The following is a 14,897-nucleotide window of genomic DNA, read 5'->3' as shown; positions in this document are numbered from 1 at the left end:
CTGACTATTGTGTTCCTTCTGACCACTGTGTTCCTTCTGACTATTGTGTTCCTTCTGACTATTGTGTTCCTTCTGACTATTGTGTTCCTTCTGACCATTGTGTTCCTTCTGACCACTGTGTTCCTTCTGACTATTGTGTTCCTTCTGACTATTGTGTTCCTTCTGACCACTGTGTTCATTCTGACCACTGTGTTCATTCTGACCACTGTGTTCATTCTGACCACTGTGTTCATTCTGACCACTGTGTTCATTCTGACCACTGTGTTCATTCTGACCATTGTGTTCATTCTGACCACTGTGTTCATTCTGACCACTGTGTTCATTCTGACCACTGTGTTCATTCTGACCACTGTGTTCCTTCTGACCACTGTGTTCATTCTGACCACTGTGTTCCTTCTGACCACTGTGTTCCTTCTGACCACTGTGTTCATTCTGACTATTGTGTTCCTTCTGACTATTGTGTTCCTTCTGACTATTGTGTTCCTTCTCACAGTCTCTTCACATTTCGCACTATGTTGGCTAACCTTCAAAATTTCCAAAGACTAAAAAAAAAAAAAAAGAGATACGCAGTTTTTGCTTTCCTACTGTTAACATTTATTAATCCTCCAGACTTGGGTGGAAAATACGAAACTACTGACAACAGAAACTTGGATTAAAGTAGCTGGAAATTTTACTCAGAATATTATTTATTTCTACTGTCAGAATGTATACAAGAAGTTACAAAAGTTTTCCCTCAAGAGCGATGCATCATTTTGGGAAAACTTGGAAAACTGGTTTATATATAATCCTCGCTGGAGTGATGGGTGTATTCCCATACATTTCTAGAGAGCCTGTCTGACCAAAGAGAGACAGTGTGATAATAAAGATAATAAGAATAGGGAAGACTCTCTAATTTCTAAAGAGCAAATATTCGACCATGTCTGTGGCTGCCGTACTCAATTATGAACAGTGTTGTAGTTGTGGCCGATTGAATAGCCTATATTCCTGTCCTAAGGCTTAAATTCCAAAGGAGTCTCTTATGAGGTGTGCTTGGATCGCATACACAAATTCATTACCAAAAAATGCATATATGCCAAAATACATTACACCCCCCCAATATATATATATATATATATATATATATATATATATATATATATATATATATAAATAGTTAAATATGACCAAAAAATTAAGATTAATAATTCTAACACGAATTTTCTCAATATTTCTTATGTTTCTTTTTACTGTCGATGGTAATTGAAAAATCAATTATCCAAAATTCCTTTTCATTTCTAGTCTGACGCGACGCTTGAACGCGTTTCATAATAACGTATTACATTTTCAGAGACTTTAGTTTACACACACACAACTTGTAGTCTGAAAACACTTAACAGTTTTTACTAATTCTAACGCTAAACATCTTGTCTTATATACTCGCATTTGGGTGAGGTGATATGTTGAAACAGTTTTGGATGAGGTGAACAAACGTTTGACCAACACGAGACAGAACACGGTTCAATGGGTATAAATTGGATATAAAAAAGCTTAAAAGCTTTAAAAAAGGAATACTTATTTAAATTTAAAAGCTTAAAAAAGGAATACTAAACGTCGTTTAGTATTGGACAAGACGACAGTAGGCATTGGTCGACACGAGCGGTCAATACTGGACGAGATAACACCAAGCCAATTGACTGGACAGAGGTAAGGGAAGAAAAACGAACCGGTAATGTCAGTCTTAATGACTCAAAACAAAATATCTTGAATAAGAGGATTCACCTTTTGACTCGCAGCGTAATATAAATTATGCGAGGGGAAATGGTCTTTATGATCACGTTGGACTCAACCAAGAGGAGGACCTCCATCCACCCCACATCAATCATTGCTGAATGGGTCTTCCACCCAGTATTGAGCCCCCATGTGTGTACTCACCTTTCTACACTAACCGCTCTTGCTTGCGAAGGAGTTTATCGTCCCCCTTTCAATCATAGGTCGAATAAATACTTTGATCTGTTTACTTTGTCGGCATCTTGTATGACGCAATTATATCTCATCTTTTCCATTTTAAGAAAAGATGAGAAACCAGTTTTAGCTTGTGCTTTTCCAGGAGAAATTTCACACATTCTAGTACTGGTTAGTAGCCAATTATATGACAATCTTTCAACTTTACTCAGGTTTGCAACGTCGGCTAACACTAACTTGCAGTTAGTGTTAGTTCGTTAGTTAGTTAATTAGTTAGTGTTAGTTAGTTAGTTAGTTAGTGTTAGTTAGTTAGTTCCTCGTCTGTTATATCATTCACCTATATACAAAAAAAACAAAACCCAGCATGGGTCCTGGCATTCATCTGTTTTATACTTGGCCCGTTACTTCCCTCCAGTCAGAGCTCTCCAGTCATTCTACTACTACTGCTCTTTGCTTCTTCTTTCATAAGTATTTTGTCACGCAGGTCGTCATGTTGCCAGTTTCTCTAGCTCCTCTACCTAAGCTTGAGCACTAGCTTTATGTGTAAAGCTTTGTGGTAATCCAGGAAAATGCAGTCAACCTAGTGATCTACTTCCTAAGTGATCATTGAAATTTTTTCACATGTCAGTCCAAATACAGACTCATCAACAAGTACAGTCATATAACTGTGGTTCTGTTTGCACCTGGTCAGGCTATTAATTACTGCCAAACCCGTTCATTCCACTCTCGTTCCCACGAATTACGGGGCCCCTGTAATGTTAACCTATTCTCCAGATGCTAAGGGATCCGTATACATACACAATCAGTTCACCAGTTAACCAAGAGACATCATTTTAAATGTCAAGTCTACCCGCCCGTGCCTTTGGCCAGAGACATAAGCAAGTCTGCTTAGAAGAAGTCTAAGAGAAGTCTGAACAGAACTTCATTAGCAAATCTGATCATAGCTTCATCAACGAATCTGAGAACAGCTTCATTAACAAATCTGAGGTCAGCTTCAATAACAAATCTGAGCAGACAGAGAAAGAAAACAAAGAAGAGAAGCACAAGAACGAGCAGATGAATACAAAGAGAAAGATATATATAATAATAGGTTGTTTTTATTATTTTTAAGAATACACAGCAAACCCTTGAGAGACAAGACCACACACAATGCAAAAGAGAATTCCTACGAAACTAACGAAGGAATATTGAAAAACCTCGACACGCAGCGAGAAGAGAGACGCAGGAGTCATTCCACTCTCTGAAGGCGAAAGAGAAGCGGAGAAGTGTGTAAACAAACGAGCAAAGTTTAATGGTAAGAATATAAGATTTCCATCAGTCTAAGGAGCGTCCAGACCTGACTCAGAAAAACAACCAAGGAAGAGCAAGAGACACGTACCGGTGAAGCCAAGACTGAAGTCCATTGAAGTCCAGGTAGCGATAAGCAAAGGTAATGTTTTTCTTTAATCTAGGGCCTGGTCAGAAGGCACCTAGTCGACAGCAACATAGTACTCAGGCAACATCGGAGATAGAGAGAAATAGACAGACAGACAGACAGACAGACAGACAGACAGACAGATAGACAGACAGACAGACAGACAGACAGACAGACAGACAGACAGACAGACAGACAGACAGACAGACAGACAGACAGACAGACAGACAGACAGACAGACAGACAGACAGACAGACGGACAATATATTGACAATGCTCAGTTACAGAGAACTGAAGATATAAGAGAGGCGAAAGGAGACATAAGACATACGAAGTCACTATTTGATTTATGTTCTGCAACAGCGAATGTTATTAAGAGAAAGTCGGCAAAATTTACGAAGACTTAAGGTATCTTGTGAACACTTTACAGTAAATCACAGGTGTTGGTATAATTCCAGAATACTGCCCGGGCATATCAAATTATTTTCTTGTCGTCAATTAAAAAAAATGTAAAGTTTTCTTATCAATAATACATAACATTGGAGATTTAAAAATAAAATCAGGGAGAATATATTGTTATGAAATGTAGGGGCATTAAGAGGTTGGTTATAAACAGGCTTCTGGAAATGACAGAACTGGTCACAAACCGTAACAACAGAACATGCTAAATACATTTATCTTAAGAGGGATAAAATAGAGTGCTGGCTTGGGATCTGAGTTGTAGATGAGGGGAAAAGGTTGTATGTTTTAGGTGATTTAGGAATGCCAGACGGTAGTATCATGACCCCAAAATTTAAAATCGCGTCACGTATTCCGGCTGTCCCCAGGGCACAGCACCCGTCCAGACGTCCAGTTTTCGTCAAGGTTGAACCAGGAGTCCATCGTCTGAAGGTCTTCTACCTAGTATTACTGAGACACAGAGAGTTTAACAGGCTTCAACAACTTGGATAAGTATATGGGTGAGAGGCTTGTGAATTTAAACCGAAACTCGGCAGGAATAGATCAACAAATCTATTGTTGCCCTCCCTAATTTTTATGTTGGTTTGCATCACGTAAATGTGGCACTAAAATGGAGACAGTCTTGAGTTTTATTTTTGGACTCGTCCAGTACTCGATAATAAATTGGAACCGTGTTATCCTTAGTACAAGTATATATTAATTTAACCATGTTATCCTCTTCATGAATACAGACAATAGCATTGTAATTCTGGACACGAAAATAAACGGTATCTCTGTCATCTTGCACACGAACGTCGCCCACGTCACTACTGACAGCTGAACCTTATCCTGTCTTCTTCCTCTCATTCATGGAATTTGAGAAGACAATACCCGAATTATGCAAGGTTTCCTGTTCCCGGTTTAGGAGCTATGTGGCCGGGGTCTGTGTTTTATGAAGCTGAGAGGCACATACATGGCCTAATTTTGTTTCAATGGAGCCGTGAGACAATGGAGGCTGAGTTTAGTCACGCTGGTACTGAGAGGCGACATATGCGATCAGAGTTTGTCTCTCTGGAGACAAACTCCGGTGAGACAAACTTAGTATCCGAGGATGGTAAATTTGGCATCTGTTATTCTTGTAGTTGGAAGTGTATTCAGGTTAATGGTAGATTATACAATTTTTCGCCGTAGTGTAGTTTGTCTCACTAGAGCTGAGAGAGACATTGTTAGCCAGAGTTTGTCTCACTAGAGCTGAGAGAGACATTGTTAGCCAGAGTTTGTCTCACTAGAGCTGAGAGAGACAATGTTAGCGAGAGTTTGTCTCACTAGAGCTGAGAGAGACAATGTTAGCCAGAGTTTGTCTCACTAGAGCTGAGAGAGACAATGTTAGCCAGAGTTTGTCTCACTAGAGCTGAGAGAGACAATGTTAGCCAGAGTTTCTCACTAGAGCTGAGAGAGACAATGTTAGCCAGAGTTTGTCTCACTAGAGCTGAGAGAGACAATGTTAGCCAGAGTTTGTCTCACTAGAGCTGAGAGAGACAATGTTAGCCAGAGTTTGTCTCACTAGAGCTGAGAGAGACAATGTTAGCCAGAGTTTGTCTCACTAGAGCTGAGAGAGACAATGTTAGCCAGAGTTTGTCTCACTAGAGCTGAGAGAGACAATGTTAGCCAGAGTTTGTCTCACTAGAGCTGAGAGAGACAATGTTAGCCAGAGTTTGTCTCACTAGAGCTGAGAGAGACAATGTTAGCCAGAGTTTGTCTCACTAGAGCTGAGAGAGACATTGCTAGCCAGAGTTTGTCTCACTAGAGCTGAGAATCACAAAAATGAGAGATAATACTGTCATTGTTCGTGTTACAGGAAGAGTATATACGGAGTCCTGACAAAGCCCAATAGCCTTCCGCTCTGACAATTCATGTGTTGTTTAAGCATTGTCGCATCTCACGTAAATGGAGTTTCCTGGGAAGGTTTCATACTAACATACTATTGTTACGTTTTTCCAGGAAAGACGCTGAGATTAAAATTTCCAATTAGCGTGTGACACAGACAGACGCTAGACTGTTTACAACTTTAGCTGTCCTGTGTTTACTTGTGATTTAGTAATAATAATGAGACGAACAGGAGTTAATTATTTAAATGCCTGCCATTTCTGAGTTTACGTTTGGCTATGGTTCGGATTAAGTCCAATTAAGACCTTGAGATATATTGAGATGATTTCGGGGCTTAGAGTCCCCGCGGCCCGGTCCTCTCTAGAGGCCATCTAAACTCGATTTTTGGAACACCTAGTTTGCCTGAACAGGACTGTTGGAGCACTGAACACTCCTGCCGGAAAAAATATTTTCATGTAACTTGTCGAAAACTGAGGCAGAAATGGGAGCAGTTTGAGAGGATTAATTTTGTGCTGAGTGTGTACAGGGCTGGTGTACAGGGCTGGTGTACAGGGCTGGTGTACAGGGCTGGTGTACAGGGCTGGTGTACAGGGCTGGTGTACAGGGCTGGTGTACAGGGCTGGTGTACAGGGCTGGTGTTCAGGGCTGGTGTTCAGGGCTGGTGTACAGGGCTGGTGTACAGGGCTGGTAATGGACGTACATCTGCAAATTTGAATGTGTGTGAAAGCGAAAAAGTGAGAGTGCACTCACCTAATTGTACACACCTGGTTGTGCTTGCGGGGGTTGAGCTTCGTCTCTTTGGTCCCGCCTCTCAACTGGTGTACAGGTTCCTGAGAGAGCGTGTATGTGTGTGTCTGCGTAAATACTTTTTATTTGAGCCTGCAGTATCATACTTGAAGCTTTTGGACCCGGCCTTTCTAACCATCGATTGTCTAATGACTTGACTTCCTACAACATTTTCTCTATCAAATCTACAACATATAGTTTTTCTCACACAACTCCAAGATGCAGCTCGTAGCAGCTGTCTAACTACTAGGTACATACTTACTGCTAGGTGAACAGAGGCATTAGGAAGAACAAACTCTGCTTATTTCTTTCTGCCTTGGCCGGGAATCGAACCCGGGCCCTTTAGCCTACGACACCCGAGGGCTGTCCGCTCAGTCGTTAGGACTTGTGTGTGTACTCACCTATTTGTACTCACCTATTTATGCTTGCGGGGGTTGAGCTCTAGTACACACGAAAATCTACGTTGAGCTCTAGTTCGAAAATGTCAAGGATTTGGGAATAATGATGTCCGACGACCTAACGTTTAGGGAGCATAACCAAGCAAGTATTGCGTCAGCCAGAAAAATGATAGGATGGATTACGAGAACCTTCAAGCCCAGAGATCCCATCACAATGGTTGTACTCTTCAAATCATTTGTGTTGTTCCGTCTTGAGTACTGCTCAGTACTCACTTCCCCCTTCAGAGCAGGAGAGATTGCTGAAATAGAGGGAATACAGAGAACATATACGGCACGCATAGACGCAATAAAGCACCTAAATTATTGGGATCGTCTCAAAGCTCTCCAAATTTACTCACAAGAAAGGAGACGAGAGAGATACCAAATAATATACACATGGAAAATACTGGAGGGAAAGTTCCCAAATCTGCACAGTAAAATAACAACGTACTGGAGTGAACGATATGGAAGAAAATGCAGAATAGAACCAGTGAGGAGCAGAGGTGCCATAGGCACAATTAGAGAACACTGTATTAACATCAGAGGTCCACGGTTGTTCAACGTCCTACCATCGAGCATCAGAAATATTACAGGAACAACCGTGGACGTCTTCAAGAGGAAACTAGATTGTTTCCTTCAAGGAGTGCCGGACCAACCGGGCTGTGGTGGGTATGTGGGCCTGCGGGCCGCTCCAAGCAACAGCCTGGTGGACCAAACTCTCACAAGTAAAGCCTGGCCCCGGGCCGGGCTTGGGGAGTAGAAGAACTCCCAGAACCCCATCAACCAGGAATCAACCAGGCACACGGTACGCACCTGTATGTGGGCGTGTCCCGGTACACTTGTGTGTGGGCGTGTCCCGGTACACTTGTATGTGGGTTATATGTAGGTTCACCAGTAGGTACGGGCGTGCCTTCTGCCCGAACAAGCCTTATGAATCCTGATAGTAGGCTGATAGCTGGTCTATGCCCACAGCCCACAGCAAGCCTTTCCTCACTAGTTTTTCCCTGGTACACGACCCACCTATAGATTTTACTACCAAGTCCTCATTTACTGCTGGTGAAAAGTGGCAAACAGTTTTGGATTGGTTCCCAGTCAGTCCTCCCCGGGTTTTGTTACGGGGTGAGTGTTTGTGTGTGTGTGTACCATGTGTGAGGTTTTGTTAGTGCGTGAGTGTAGGTATGCATATGTATGGATGTCTAACAAACAGTCTAACTACTGACCATCGCGAGGATGCGATCCACCGAAACTCTCTAACTACCAAGTACCAATTGTCTGCTAGAAGAACAGTTGCATGAGGTGAAAGGAAACGCTGCCAATTTGTCTCTGATCCTACCGGGATTCAAACTCTAAACTCACGGCCGGGAACCGAAGTCGTTCACTGCTTTACCACGAAGTTATCTATCTGCCTGTGTCTGTCTGTCTGTCGATCTGTCTGTCTGTCTGTAGGCCTGTCTTTCTCACTCTCTCTCTCTCTCTCTCTCTCTCTCTCTCTCTCTCTCTCTCTCTCTCTCTCTCTCTCTCTCTCTCTCTCTCTCTCACTCCCCCTCACTCCTTGCTATAATGTATGAGTTAATTACTTATTGCACTGCACCAACCACAATATTACAGTTAATTTTTCTCCCTGGAATGTTGTTTACGTGAGAGAATTAACAAGGGTTAGTCCGCCCCTCTACGATATTATTTATATTCTTCCATAATTACAAATTTTGTTCTCTTTACATCAATGCAAAAGGTTCCGAGCTAAAAATTTTGCTCCCCTTGAGTTCAAGCTGATGATGAGCGAACGAATGACTAAAGGAATCAAACCTCCCATTTCTGCTAAATAGAAAACTTGGGAGACATGAGCACCACATCAAAAATATCCAAGGGAATATGCAGGTTAGACAAGAGCAGACCGATGACGTGTGCGTGGTACAAGAAGGTACAAAGGAGGGAAGTAACCGAATGGGCAAACAATAATACAATTATAAATTATTGTATTATTGTTTCAGTAGTGAAATAGAAATGAACCAAATAGTGAGTTGATGTAAGCCTCTACCGCAAGCTCAACTAGGTGAGACTGTTATGTGAGTACACATATAAACACAGTGTTCAAACAAGTCCAAAATAGCCCGTCTTCTCCATTAATGCGTCGTGTTTTCACGGAAAATTCCCCCAACGTCGAATTATATTGTACAGTAAATCATAATTGCTCGCTAAATTTAATTGGATGTTACGTTGTCCATTCGTGGGTCTTCATTTAGGGTTGAACAATTTTGTACGTAATGTTACTACCGTTGTAACAGCTGAGGTGTACGTGCCTGTACCGTTGTAACAGCTGAGGTGTACGTGCCTGTACCGTTGTAACAGCCGAGGTGTACGTGCCTGTACCGTTGTAACAGCTGAGGTGTACGTGCCTGTACCGTTGTAACAGCTGAGGTGTACGTGCCTGTACCGTTGTAAGAGCTGAGGTGTACGTGCCTGTACCGTTGTAACAGCTGAGGTGTACGTGCCTGTACCGTTGTGACAGCTGAGGTGTACGTGCCTGTACCGTTGTAACAGCCGAGGTGTACGTGCCTGTACCGTTGTAACAGCTGAGGTGTACGTGCCTGTACCGTTGTAACAGCTGAGGTGTACGTGCCTGTACCGTTGTGACAGCTGAGGTGTACGTGCCTGTACGGAGGCACATATACAAACACACTGGTGAACGCCTAATACACGATAACAACCTTTTACTCAGCTCTGCTCTGGGGGGATGAGTACTCACCTAGATGTACGCACCTAGTTGTGCTTGCGAGGGTTGAGCTCTGGCTCTTTGGTCCCGCCTCTCAACTGTCAATCAACTGATGTACAGGTTCCTGAGCCTACTGGGCTCTATCATATCTACATATGAAACTGTGTATGGAGTCAGCCTCCACCACATCACTGCCTAATGTATTACACCTGTTAACTACTCTGACACTGAAAAAGTTCTTTCTAACGTCCCTGTGGCTCATGTGGGTACTCAGTTTCATCTGTATCCCCTTGTTCGCGTACCACCAATGTTAAACAGTTTATCTTTATCTACGCTGTCAATTCCTCTGAGAGTTTTGTAGGTAGTGATCATGTCTTCCCTTACTCTTCTGTCTTCCAGTGTCGTGAGGTGCATTTCACGCAGCCTTTCTTCGCAACTCATGTCTCTTAGTTCTGGGACTAGCCTAGTGGCATATCTCTGAACTTTTTCCAGCTTCGCCTTGTGCTTGACAAGGTACGGTGTGTGTGTGTTTGTGTGAAAAAAATAATAACAGTTGATTGATTGACAGTTGAGAGGCGGGCCGAAAGAGCAGAGCTCAACCCCCGCTAGCACTACTAGGTGAATACAACTAGGTGAATGCACACCCACATACTCATGGGCGCTGGTGGCTGAGTGGACAGCACGCTGGATACGTAATCCTGAGGACCGGGGTTCGATTCCCGGTGCCGGCGGAACAGACGGGCAGAGTTTCTGGGAGTTAGACAGCTGTTACTTGCTACTTCCTATAGAAAACAATTAGTTAGTAGTTAGTAACAGTTGATTGATTGACAGTTGAGAGGGGGGCCGATAGAGCAGAGCTCAACTCCCACAAGCACAACTAGGTGAATACACACACACACACACATACACATACACAGGAGGGGGCCTTGTGTTGATTCGACAGCGCTCTGGGGCTTTATTCTTAAGGGCCCGGGATCGATCCACGGTGGAGGCAGAAACAAATGAGCAGAGTTTCTTTCACCCTGGTGCACCTGTTCACCTAGCAGTAAATAGGTACCTGGGAGTTTGACAGCTGCTACGGGCTGCTTTCTGGGATGTGTGCATGTGTTAAAGAGAAATATATGTAGTGGGAAAAATAGAGGAAAATAGATTACTTAGAGAGGCGGGGTCCAAGAGCTAGGAGCTCGATTCTGCAGGCACAAATAGTACAAATAGTAAATACACACTCACTGATAGAAATTTGAAAATTTGAAAAATCTACCTGTTTTTATTATTTTCTTGGAGGCAAGATAACCAAACCGCTTTAGCGGAGTTCTACCATTGGAACACATATCTGAGTGATAGTAAATATCGCCTGATGTAAGCCCTTGCCCGGGTCCGTCTAGGCTTCATTGTCAATTATTTCACATAGTCCAGGGGTTAGGTACAGGAATGTATTATACAATAAACTCCAATGGTATCCAGGATGAAAATAAATAGTTTTATTATTCTAAATTCCTCGGCGCTTGGAATTTTGCATTAATAATTACCAAAACACGACACCAATTTATTTTACAATTTTTTAGGTGCATTGGTAAGGGGAGGAAAAATGGAAAGTAGTGAATGGAGATTTAAAAAAAAAAAATTCCCTTGAAAATTTAAATCCAAAATTACAATAGTTTGACACCCAATCCTGACACCAGAAAATACAGCAACACAGGTACAGTGTACCTGTGTTAGTGGAGAGTCGGTAACGTTGACTAGTCTAGTACTTACCTAAGGAGAAAGTTATTTGCATCATCGCTTTCTGTATATATATACATGTGTGTGATGGTGTATAAGTTCTTGTGTCCTTGTGCCTGATTGCTTTAACTCGTTTGTATACCAGTCGTTAACTCGGTGGAAGGAAGCTGTTATATTTTGTGTGTGAATAAAATTTGTGTTTTTTTGTATACGGAAGTTGATGGCACCGAATAAAGCTGGAAGTAAGATTAGTTTCTAGATACCAATTTTAGTTGTGGTGTTGAACAGTCATCACTGAACCGATAATCAATAAGGCAGGAACACCTGCTCCAGGAACACCTGCTCCAGGAACACCTGCTCCAGGAACACCTGCTCCAGGAACACCTGCTCCAGGAACACCTGCTCCAGGAACACCTGCTCCAGGAACACCTGCTCCAGGAACACCTGCTCCAGGAACACCTGCTCCAAACATTACGTTTGCTTCAGAACTAGCGAGCAGTAGGTCACCTTTGGTTGGTCATCTGCTTTTACTATTCCAAATCACTAAAGTAGGGTGCCCGCTTAAAGTAATACACCTCTCTAAAATAGGGTACCACTCTAAAGTAAGGCCCCTCTCTACCGGTGTTACTATTTCAGACAGTGAAAAGAGATGCGAAAAACGTGCTTGCAAGACAATTTTCACTCGTCTTCTGCATCGTCTGAGTGTCTCAAAGCCCACCGCGCCAGCCTGCATATTTGCCGACTTCTGTTACCGATGAATCAAGTGCACTATACAAGATCTGGGATGAAACTCGTGCGGCGGAATGGATTTGTATTTTGTTTGAGCGTGAGAGAGAGAGAGAGAGAGAGAGAGAGAGAGAGAGAGAGAGAGAGAGAGAGAGAGAGAGAGAGAGAGAGAGAGAGAGAGAGAGAGAAATAGAGAGAGAGAGAAATAGAGAGAGAGAGAGAGAGAGAGAGAGAGAGAGAGAGAGAGAGAGAGAGAGAGAGAGAGAGAGAGAGAGAGAGAGAGAGAGAGAGAGAGAGAGAGAGAGAGAGAGAGTTATGTCCATTGTCCCATCAACTTTTATGTCCATTGATTCTTGTGAATAGAGTAGACGAATAATAAATTTAAAGTTGCTTTCTCACGATTGTCTTTTTATCATAATGTATAAAACATAAATTCATCTCCTTCATAAACCTCAATAATAATTAAATGAATGATATACAAAAATAAAAAATAACCATTCCAGGTTAACTGCAGTTTCTCAGTATCTTTCTTAAACAAACGCAATGGGTAAAGGGTTTAAAATTTACAGCCGGTGAAAGTTGGTCGTAAATGGGAAAACAAGGTTAAACATTCTTCAAAATTAGGTTAAATGTGTTTTACAAGACCTAAAGAGCAGCGAGAGAGGTTAAAGTTTGCTGTTTCGTTTACGTGAGGTGGCTGTTAATGACTGGGGTAGTTCCCGGAGGAGGTCACGAATATACACACAGCACCGCTCCTGTGCCAGGTAAGCTACGGGCTCACCATAGCCCGTGCTACTTGGAACTTGTTCCGAGTAGCTGAATCTATAACAACAACAACAGCCGGAGGAGGTACTCAGCACGGGCCGCGTGTTCAGAGAGGACGTACAGAATGCCTAAATGGGGAGTACCATTTTCAGAGGGTGATATTGCTATCTTTAAAAGGGATACCGTTTTTCAAATATTGGGATAGCTATCTTAAAATGGGGGTACCAATTACAGACGGTTTTATAGCTACCTGGAAAGAGTTAGGATATACAACTACTGAGAGTATGCTACAGTGAGTAGCATACTAAAGAGTTAAATGCTAAAATAAGGACAGAATGCATAGCATGAGATGCATTTTCAAGAAGATCACCATACCCAAAATGGGAAGAATGCTAGGAAAGAGTAATATGCACAAATGGTGTAGCATGTGGGAAAAGTCCCCCACATCACACTTAAATTCTTTGTTGCAGCATGTAAGAATGAGAAATCCAACTGTTCCTGTGTCAATTTTATAAAAAAATAAATTAGTTAAGTTAGTCTAAAAAGAGATTGAATACGTAGCAGATTTACTCCAGAAAACGAGGATATTAATTTCCGCGTCGTTTTGTATCTCGTTCCAAATCGACATAAATGAATTTAATACTAATCACAACAGTCTGAAGACTGAATTAACCATAAAATCCCTTCTTATAAATAAACTGAATTATGAGTTCTAACATTAATCAAATTTAACTCCTTCCTAATTTGTTAAAAGACGCATTAAGGTAGACTCGTTTTCCTTTAGCGGGAGGGAGGAGACATTCAGCAACTATTCCCGGCTGAGAAAGCCAGCACAGTATTCCTTGTCGTGACACACTGAGCGAGTCGCTGATATTAAAGTGAATATCTATGTAATCGGACGTTTTAGACCACGACAGCACCAGGGAAGTGCTTGGTATATCTGTCTATACCAGTACATGTTACTGCTGATCAGTTATACATGAAACTCTGGCAGGTAGTTAGATATTAAAACTTCCAGACCCAAGGGGTGAGTGCAAACATAACGCGAACAGATTGAGTTATGCCACACATAAATTAATAATTATAATTGTTGTGCTTGGCTATTATGTACCGTTTCGGCAGGCTGGAGTCAGGATGACACTAGAAATGGGAATTTATCATATGTTGAGGTAGCGAAAGCAGATGGGGTAGCATGCACTGATGGGGTAGCATGCACTGATGGGGTAGCATGCACTGATGGGGGTAGCATGCACTGATGGGGTAGCATGCACTGATAGGGTAGCATATTCAGGTTAGTAGGTTGTGATAAGTCCTCATACCTCACAGAGTGTACCTAAGCTTCTCAGCTTGGTGGCCATATCAGTAAGACATTCCTTTGTAACGATACAAGAGAAAGTACTCTGGTAACATATTAACCTTCGTCACGCTAACCTTCTTGAGAATGCCAAACATTTTCCTGTCCTGAGAATGCTTCCCGTCTTGAGCATGCCACCTGTCTTGAGCATGCCACCTGTCTTGAGCATGCCACCTGTCTTGAGCATGCCACCTGTCTTGAGCATGCCACCTGTCTTGAGCATGCCACCTGTCTTCAGCATGCCACCTGTCTTCAGCATGCCACCTGTCTTGAGCATGCCACCTGTCTTGAGCATGCCACCTGTCTTGAGCATGCCACCTGTCTTCAACATGCTCTACATCATCTTGCGCATGCAACTCTGATATGTGTTTGTTTCAATTCGTCGTAGAGGTTAAATACCACCAAAACTGTCCCATTTTCATTTCCGTGTGTGTGGAGGTGAAGGGGAGACTCAGGAGAGAGTGATTTCCTGCGGCGAGACGCCCTCTTCTCCGGTACAGTGAAGCACTGTTTGTCTGTCGAGGATATTGGAGAACAGTGTAATGGTCCCAGGCAGACTCAGGTAGTGGGGATGGAGGTGTAGTGACAGGTAGGAAAAGCGGTGGGATACAGCGGTGTTTAATGGTGGTGGTGAGAGGCGATGGTGTGTAGTGGGATGTGATGTGTGATTTTCTGGAGAAAGATGGTGTTTTACCTGAATTTACCTGAGGACCA

At 42.5% G+C, this 14,897-nt stretch overlaps 1 protein-coding gene across 1 annotated transcript in view; it reads right to left on the bottom strand.

Moving 5' to 3' along the window:
- Positions 1-14,514, bottom strand: part of LOC138369183 (repetin-like) — a 15,432-nt gene extending 918 nt beyond the window's left edge. The window contains exons 1-2 of the mRNA XM_069332123.1: positions 14,261-14,514; positions 1-496 (exon numbers count right to left, since the gene is read on the bottom strand). The exon at positions 1-496 is cut by the window's left edge and continues 918 nt beyond it. Coding sequence (XP_069188224.1) covers positions 1-496; positions 14,261-14,514 — 750 coding nt within the window. The remainder of the gene's footprint in view (positions 497-14,260) is intronic.
- Positions 14,515-14,897: the final 383 nt, after the last annotated feature.

Source organism: Procambarus clarkii, chromosome 27 (genome assembly GCF_040958095.1).
Source record: "Procambarus clarkii isolate CNS0578487 chromosome 27, FALCON_Pclarkii_2.0, whole genome shotgun sequence".
Classification (NCBI taxonomy): Eukaryota; Metazoa; Arthropoda; class Malacostraca; order Decapoda; family Cambaridae; genus Procambarus; species Procambarus clarkii.
This window is presented reverse-complemented; position numbering and strand designations above follow the sequence as displayed.